Below are 9,087 nucleotides of genomic sequence, written 5' to 3' on the forward strand. Positions count from 1 at the left end.
GATTATTTCATCCGACCCAAATTCAAATTCATCTTGTGAAATTTCGGTGATGTGCTATCGTCAGATCCCATCTCTTGTGCTCTTCATGCAAGATTAATGGAGCCTCACGTACAGATTTAATTATTTGTCTTTTTGTTTCTCCAATTTGTTTTTAATTAATTTCTTTTCTTGTCAAAGTTTAAAAAAGTAAATATTTAATTTTTTAATATATTAAGAATTTCTTTTCCATAATTAGGGTTCAACAAGAAATTCAACATTATCTTCACAATCAATAAAATAAAACAGAAATTTTACAAACTAATCTTGTGAATAGTTGTTTGGGAGTGCTATCTTTTGAAGGAGCTCCCATCCTTCATCTTCATCCAAACACTTCATATTGTGGACGTATTCTGTGGAAGCTATGTTTTGATTTCTGGTTGTGAGCAAAACTTTGCTATCTGCCTCTCCAATGGGAAAAGCGTGCCTTAAGCAATTCCAGTGATCAACTTCCCAAACGTCATCCAAAACTAGGAGACATTTTCTGTCTCTTTGTACTTGGTACAACTTTCTGATCAATGTATCTTCATCTTGCTCCTCACTTTCATTGGGAAGAAGTTGTTTTAATAGTCGTTGGAAAATAGTGTTGGGTTGAAATTGTTGGCTTACACAAACCCAAGCACGATATTTGAAGCACCGCTGCACGGCCTCCCTATTGTAAATTTTAGTAGCAAGAGTGGTATTTCCCAAGCCTCCCATGCCACATATGGAAATCACTCCATTTGATTTGTCATTAGTTGTCAGAACTGATTCTAACTGTTTAATATCCTCCTTCATTCCTACAAAATACTTTTCAACCTCATGCCCATACGTTCTTCTTGACCAATCGTTATCATCTACCAATCTTGATGAGATGTCTCCTACACTCATGGACTCCGACTGTTTGGTGAGGTCGGACATACGAGACTTGATATCTTTAACGTCTTCTCCAATTTGGTGCATTCTCAACCACTCGCTCAATATACAAGTGAGTCAAAAACACTAATTTTGATACCTTATATTTAGCACAAAACGGGGGATGAAGAGAAAGTGCAATAGCAGTGGTGATGGCTCAAACCAAACCTGATTGTGCCTATTTTCTTTTCATTCTTTTTAAATGAAGATGAGATACTTTTTTCAATAAATTTAAATAATTTATGATTTTATTTTAAATAAATAAATCATAAATTAAACCAAACAAATAATCAAAACTACAAAAAAAAAGTAGCTAAGACCGCATAAAGAACTTAATAACAATTGAACCAACTAGCTACAAATAATAAACTTAAATAATGGCAAGCCCAAAAAAAATTTAAAATACATTTTTAAAAAAATAACAATGAGTTTTAGTAAATTGTTGTACTAATATAGAAGTATAAGAATAAAGGTAAAACTTTTTAGAGTTTCCAAAGTATATAAAATATAGAATAGTTAAGCTACAAGAATAAAATAAAACTTCTATGTCATATATTATTAAAAAAAAAGAAGTGGCTCGATTAGGTCAGCCCGCTAACTTGTCCCAGGGTTAGGAGGTCCTAGGTCATTGGGCTGGGCCTATCCCAAGTATTGATACTTGGAATCAGCCTTGGTTTGGCCTGGATTGTACCAACCAACTCTTTTTGAATGGGCCAATCAGATCCTAGGTTGAGTCCCTCTTGATCCCGACTCTTTAGGCATCTTGATCACCCACTAGAAACCATGTGTTTAGTCCATGACCATTGAATTAGCATTAGTTTGGTGGATGTTTCTCAATTACAAGATATAATGTGAAATTCCTATGACAAATAAAACTAAAATAATAGTAATTCTTTATTTTTGGGTCACAAGCTAGGTTTATATATCAAAATCATTTGAAGATTAGAAATCCGTTTGCTATTATGATTTATTGATTCCGAGTACTGAAGTAAGCTTTATCTCATCTTATTAATTTTTATTCTAATATTTAGTTATTTTCTTGGTAATTTTTTATTTGCTCTCTAATCTACATATAACACTTTGTTTGTAGATTTTTTGACCATTCCTACATAGAAAAAAAAAATGTGTTTTGTTTTTTTAAAAAAAAATATTGGTATGGACAAATAGTTTGAAAGTTGTACTTCTAAATTAGCTGGTAAACTATTTTTATAAATTATTATCGGTAATTTTTTAATTTATACTAATTTGTATCGGCAAAATACACAGACACTTGATATAGAAAATGCTAAATGTCAATTAGAATTTTTAACTTCTTCAGTCTCGTAATCCTCATCAAAGCTATCGTCGTCAGACTCGTCATAAGATTTACAGTTCCCCGATCGGGATGTACCTGCTCCTTGTTGATTAGCAACATAAAGCTCAACGACTAATTGTGTACCATTTGGGTTATGCAGGTTATAATTATGGTTGTCCGTCGGAACTTGGAGGTATTCTCTCAACTTCTTGAAACGCAATGTCGGTCCATCGAGAGTCAGGGTGTATACAGCTTTAGGCATTACGTTCATCCTCCTTTTGTCCAGCTCAAGCTTCTGGCAGTTACATATGATCTTCAGGTCCTTCCATGTATTCAGAGTATCCTTCGTTGTTCCTTTTATATCCATCACGGTATTGAATATAATGTCAAGCATGTTTTCTCAATGTGCATGACATCAAGATTTCATCATATCAGATGCATCAACCAGTAGTCGAGCTCCCAAAAGATGCTTTTCTTTGTCCACTTATACTCGCTACCTTACCCGTCCGCAAGTGACAACGACACTTCAACCGCAGGGCTAAACTCTCCAACCCATTTGCGGATCTGTTCTCCCATCAATCTTGGTTGTGTAACATTCCTTTCTACTCGGTTCTTATTGAATGCTTTCTTGTTCCTACGGTTTGGATGGTCCAGGGGGAAGAACTGTCTGTAATAGTCAAAGCAGCATGACTTTCTACTGTTCTGTAGGTAGAATGAATGTGTGTCTTCCATACAAACTGGACACCGCATAGCACCAGTGGAACTCCATCCAGAGGCCAATCTATAAGCGGGTAGGTCGTTCACAGTCCACATCAATATGGCGTGCATTGCGAATAACTCGCTTCTCAGTGTCACACGTTAGTACACCTACATGCCGCAAATTCTGCAAATCCTCGATCAAAGCCTCCAGATAAACATTGATGAAACGTTTAGGATTGGAAGGATCGAGGATCACCATTATCACCTCAGCACTCATGCACATTCCCAGTGGGGATTGTATGGTGTAAGTATAATGGGGCGACATGAGTACGTTCCATCGTACTGCCCGTGCGGTGCGCGCCAATCCGTCCACAAACTCAATCTAACATTACGGGGCTCTACTACAAAATGAGGATATGTTCGATCAAAATGCCTCCATTCATCTGCATCAGACGAATTGAATACGGATCCCTCTTTTATTAGATTATTAGCATGCCACATCATTTGTTCGTCAATCGCTTCTAAAGCATACAACCTTTGTAGGCGAGGGGTAATCGGCAGGTACCTAAGACTGGTATACGCTGTCTTTTTGCGATTAGGATTTCGCGCCCTGGTTGACTTGTACCTAGCTTCTCCACAAAACATGCAATAGTCAAGGATCACCTTCCAGTATAACATGCAATCATTTTTACACACATCAATCTTCCAATAGGTAAACCTAAGTTTCTTATTCGTAGTATAGTAATCCTGGGACAAGGTGTGGTTGCGTTACTATATGATCAACCCACTGGGATATTTGGTCACATATATGCTGAGAAAATGGCCAACGACCTTGATATTCACCAACTCAGCAACAATCTTCAATTGAAATTGGGTGCAACCGTTCTCCAATGGCTGCTCTGCTGCATGCACTACATCGTGAAACTGATTTGCCAGCCCAGACACATAATCGTACGACCTACCGTAATATGAACTAGGTCCTACATTAGTAGGATACGACCTCGTAGCATTATCAGGCACACTATCCCGGTTATACTTAGAAGATCAGAAAGCCAGCCTGGCGACATCAAAAACCATCCTCTATGCCGAATCATCTGCACTGCATCACCCCAAGGCGTACTGGTACCCTCCATAATATTAGAAATGGGAATTTGCTCCTCCTAAAATGGGGCCGCGGTGACGGCCTCACAAGATTTTGAAAAGGCAAAAGATCTTCGAATTTAAAATTTCCTTTTTAATTATGTATGTTGACAAAATAATAGGAAAATAATAACGAGAAAATTTACTGGCTATAAATCAATTATAGTGCAAGCAATGATCTCCAACACTTCATTATCCATTTTATTTGGATTTTCATTGCCCGAATCTGATAGAATGCCTATTAAGATAAGAACATATAACAAAGATAAGAGTTAAAAACATGAATGTTTAGAAAGTTTTAATATGCATCCTGACAAAATGACATAATAGTTCATTCATTTTTTATAATCTTCTATAGTTGCAAAGTTATAAAATAAAACATATCCACATAAATTTTGATCAAAGATAAAATGAATTTATAGATTTTGAATTAACTTGTTCCAGCACTAGATCACTCCTCGGACAACTATAGAGTATAAAACCTGCAACCTCCTTTAAAGAGCGGAAGTTTTCAGAAACTCTATCATGAATATAGTACTATTGCATGAAAATTTGGTTGAAGAATGTTAGTTATATTATATTATTTTTGCATAACTCAGAAATTTAAAGATTATTTAGGTAAAGTATTAAATAATTACTACCTTATCAGTAGCATTTGAGGCTCCTCTAATCGTTCCTGTAGGGGTAACTTGGATCTTGGTTGGATTTTTATTCTCTCAATAATTTTCGGTAGAGGGTCCACGTCTTGTTGGAGAGGCACTTTCTTCACCCTTACGTCCAACTTGTCTTCAATTTCTTGTACAATTATGTAATACATGTCCATTTCCCCTACTTCAACCTGCCATACATATATACGTTAGTAGAATAAATGAGTTTAGATTTTTCTCACTATTCTAAGTTGAGGATATGGATGAATTAACTATCTTTGATTTGCTTTTTTTCATAATGTTGATACTGTTTCTTCTTTATATTCACCAATGAAATAACCAATTTTATTGGAAAATTTCACGTGCATATTATGTGCATGGCAATTGTAACTAGGGAAAATTTTCAGAGACAAATGTCCGCAATGTGCTGCTTTTTTATTTTTTTTCTTAAATTATTGTTCTTCGTTGCTAGAATAAATTTTAAGTGGACCAAAAGTGTTACTTTCCATTCTTATAGAACGAAAATTACAATTTTTCCAAGAAAAAAAGAAGTTGAGTTCATTGAACTATTAATTTGTATTAATGTTGTAACAAGCTGTCAATATCTTTTAAATTATGCTAGTTATTCGTCGTGGCACGTCATTCTTGCGTGCATATAAAAATAATTTTTCATATTTTCAAATATATTATATATAATTAAGAACAAAATATATAAACCAACAAATCACATTTAAAAAAAAAAAAGACTTAAGATATTATCGACAGAATAAAAAAAGTTAGTGTAGTAGTATTAAAATGATGCGTAATCACTTTTGTAAACAAAAAAAGAGGAGTAATTAAAATTAATTTTTAAATTAATTTAACTAGGGGTGTAATTGCGATATTCAAAAATTGGTGCGGTGGTGTCATTAATTGCCTTTTGTGAGTGTAGATGGCATTTTTTTTTCCAAATACTAGCTATTATAGCACGTCTTTCCTGTAGGAGTAGGCTTATTTGTCTCTATGGAGGAAGGCTCGTGTGCCTCCATGGATTAAGGCTTAATGGTTGTCTACTCAAGTTTAGGGCTTTATTTTTCAAAAAGAAAATGTAAATAATGGAGATATATCTATTATGAACAGAAGTTGTGTGCTTGCACGGAGCAAAATATGTTTGCCTCATCAAAAGAGGATAATTTGGGGGTGCCTACTCAAACAAAGAGTTAAGGGACTTGCTAGAGGAGCGATAAAGTGTCTGGTCAGAGCAGGTTTATATGCCTTCACATAGGAGGGTTCAAGTGCATGCACAAAACTTACAAGAATCGCTAGAGAAGAAACTAGATTTACCAAGTATAAAGAGATAGAAAATGTCTCCTAGTTTTGGATGACGTTTGGGAAGTTGATCATTGGAATTGCTTAAGGCGTGCCTTTCCCATTGCAGAGGCAGATAGCAAAGTTTTGCTCACAACTAGAAATCAAAACATTGCTTCCAGAGGATACGTCCACAATCTCAAGTGTTTGGATGAAGATGAAGGATGGGAGCTCCTTCAAAAGATAGCATTCCCGAACAACTATTCACAAGGTTAGTTTGTAAAATTTCTTGTTCTATTTTATTGATTTTGAATCTTCTTTCTCTAGTTAGTGATAAAAGAAAAAAGAGTAATGATACTAAAGATATCATTAATAGTATATATTTAGCAAAAAAGATTATTTTGTTAAGTCTAATGTTTTTTTATAGTTTTCATGATGACAAGATTGTTTGAATTTTCTTATGTAAATTTCAAGTTGATCTATTATGTATAAAATGCTATTGAATAGCAATTTAAAATTTATTTCTTGATACAAAATTTATTTAAAACGTAAAAGAAATCAAACATTTAGAAAGTCTTACAAAGAAATGGATTCAGCAATATAAAGTTATGCTTTCAGATTTTATTTCTATTTTTTATTTGTTGAAAGTATAGGGCGAAATTCTCTTGTTTTGATTTGTTTTAATTACTATACATATTTATAAGAAATTCAAATTTTATAATATTTTGAATTAACTGACATTCATTGATTATGTATTCAGAGATACCTACAACTGAAATAAAGTTGTTGGAAGAATATGGAAGGGAAATAGTAAAATAATGTGGTTATTTACCATTACCCATTTCAGTTATTGGAGGAACTCTTCGTCATGAAAAGGCATCAATAGAATGGAAAAATGTGTGTAGAAATCTTGATTCGTACCTTCAACATTGGAGAGGTTTGGAGAATGACAAAGGAGTTAATCAAATACTAGATTTGAGTTACAATGTACTCCCTTACAATATGAAACCATGTTTTTTGTATTTGGCTTGTTTTAAAAAGGATGAAGAAATAGATATAGAAAAACTATATTTACTATGGATGGCTGAAGGAATGATTTGTTCTGAAGATAAGGGACGAGGAGAAAGTTTGAGAGATGTGGCAGAACAGTATTTATTCGAGCTAGCAAATAGGTGTATGGTTGAAGTGGAAATAGACGAGTTGTCGCTATATAATAGGTTTAAGTCATGCCGGCTTCATGATATGATACGAGATCTGTGTTTGTCAAAAGGAAAAAAAGAAGGATTTCTAGAGGTTATAGATAAAAAAAAAGGATTTCTAGAGGAGAAGAGTCTTCAATTTGTAAAACAAATAGATTGGCTATCCATATGGAGGGAGTGGATAACGATCTTAGTTACAGGATTGGGGGAAATAAGAACATAAGATCTTTTCTATTCCTCAAAACGGACTGGCGAGATACATTTTTGTATAATTACATTATGTTTGGGATTTTCAAATCTCTCAAAGTCTTAGTATTGGAAGGTTAAACATTTGAGAATCTGAAATTGCCCAAAGGAATCGAAAAATTGAAGCTGTTGAAGCTATTGTGTCTCGAAAATAGTGGTGTGGAAGAATTGCCACCATCTATATGCAAGCTACCTTGTTTGCAAACGTTGAATGTGAAAAATACAATTAGATTACCTAATTACATATACAAAATGAGGCACTTGACGCATCTATGTCTGGGATTTCTTCATGAGAGCGTTGGAGGTGAAAAATTGAAATTGGAAGGGTTGAATGAGTTGGAGATGATAACTGGGTTCAACAGTTTGGTTGATGACATCACTCATCTTCTTAAATTTTCGAAGCTCCGAGTATTGGAAGGAAGAATTTATGATGAAGAAAGTTTGTCAAGGATTGTTGATCACATCTTAAATCATCAAGAACAATTTCGCGACGTACGACTTGAAATTGCCATGAATGTTAATATGGATTCGGAAGATGGCTCAACTCTTCTGAAAAGGTTGGTGATGTGTCACTCACTATATTACTTGAGTATTGCATATTGTCGAGAGAGCAAATTACCAACTTATGAAGTTCAACTATATTAAAATGTGATAGAATTGAAACTTGTGGATTCAGGGATTGAGGAAGACCAAATGATAATACTAGAGAAGCTTCCCATGTTAAGAGTTCTTGGCTTAAGGCGTAATCCATATGTGGGCAGCGAGATGGTTTGTGAGGCAACTGGATTTCCTCAACTCAGAGAGCATTCCTTGAATGATTTGAGGAATTTAGTAGAGTGGGGAGTGGAGAGTAGAGAAAGGAGCAATGCCCAATCTCTCTCATCTAGTTATTGCAGAATGCAGAAAATTGAAGATGATTCCTGATGGATTGGAATTCATTAATACTCTAAAAACACTGATTATAATTATGCCAGAAGAGTTCGTGAAGAGGGTTGGAGTGGTGGATGGTGAAGAAGGAGAAGATTATCACAAAATCAAACACATACCCTTCATTGACATTTATTATTACGACTAACAATGGTGAGACAGTAGTAGTTACATTCCTCATCATCCTTTAATATTGTGTTCGTGTGCTTTGGCCTCCATTGATTGTCAATTGCTTCTTGTTATCTCTGTTTGAATCATACATGGCTTTTGAATCTGTTACATTTGTGTCTTTGGTTTTTCTTTTGATTTATAGATCTCACCTTTTGTCACTACTAGTAGGAATCACGTGCGTTGCACGTGATACTTATAATCTTGACAAAATTTAGAAGTTTAATTAAGCAAAAATATAAAATACTTCATAAATGAATACATATTATTTTAAAATTTGATAAGCACTTTATTAATGAAAAGATTTTATTCATTAAGTTTAATGAATTTAAAATTTTAATAATAACTGTAAATATATTCAATGAAAATTCAAAAGTTAATTAACAATAGAACTCATTAAGTTGTCATGTAAACATATGGTTCCATTATTCATTTGCTAGTTTGATTTTGTTGGGGGAGAAATTCTCTTGCCTGGCTTCATGAGTTTATTGAGTTTTTTTTTATATATATATAATTATTTATCATCTACCCACTACTAATCGTTGGAGTT

The 9,087-nt window shown here is 34.1% G+C and overlaps 2 protein-coding genes across 2 annotated transcripts; one reads left to right on the plus strand and one right to left on the minus strand.

Moving 5' to 3' along the window:
- Window positions 1-297: 297 nt before the first annotated feature.
- On the minus strand, window positions 298-978 carry LOC148788073 (disease resistance protein RPP13-like). Its single transcript, XM_088880325.1, has one exon. It carries the CDS (start codon window positions 976-978, stop codon window positions 298-300), a length of 681 nt encoding a protein of 226 aa, XP_088736451.1.
- Window positions 979-7,694: 6,716 nt separating this feature from the next.
- LOC148788074 (putative disease resistance protein RXW24L) lies at window positions 7,695-8,366 on the plus strand. The gene is made up of 2 exons (XM_088880326.1): window positions 7,695-8,010; window positions 8,119-8,366. The coding sequence occupies exons 1-2, from the start codon at window positions 7,695-7,697 to the stop codon at window positions 8,364-8,366; spliced, it is 564 nt and encodes a 187-aa protein (XP_088736452.1).
- The last annotated feature ends 721 nt before the right edge of the window (window positions 8,367-9,087 follow it).

This window comes from Sesamum indicum, linkage group LG5 (assembly GCF_026168435.1).
Source record: "Sesamum indicum cultivar Baizhima isolate 11 linkage group LG5, ASM2616843v1, whole genome shotgun sequence".
In the NCBI taxonomy this organism is placed as follows: domain Eukaryota; kingdom Viridiplantae; phylum Streptophyta; class Magnoliopsida; order Lamiales; family Pedaliaceae; genus Sesamum; species Sesamum indicum.

Bases quoted from the DNA above. Each gene is read 5' to 3' on its own strand.
- LOC148788073 (XM_088880325.1), bottom strand. From the start codon at position 978: ATGCACCAAATTGGAGAAGACGTTAAAGATATCAAGTCTCGTATGTCC.
- LOC148788074 (XM_088880326.1), top strand. From the start codon at position 7,695: ATGAGGCACTTGACGCATCTATGTCTGGGATTTCTTCATGAGAGCGTT. The intron at 8,011-8,118 runs GTCACTCACTAT...TTGTGGATTCAG, and splicing joins TCTGAAAAGGTTGGTGATGT to GGATTGAGGAAGACCAAATG.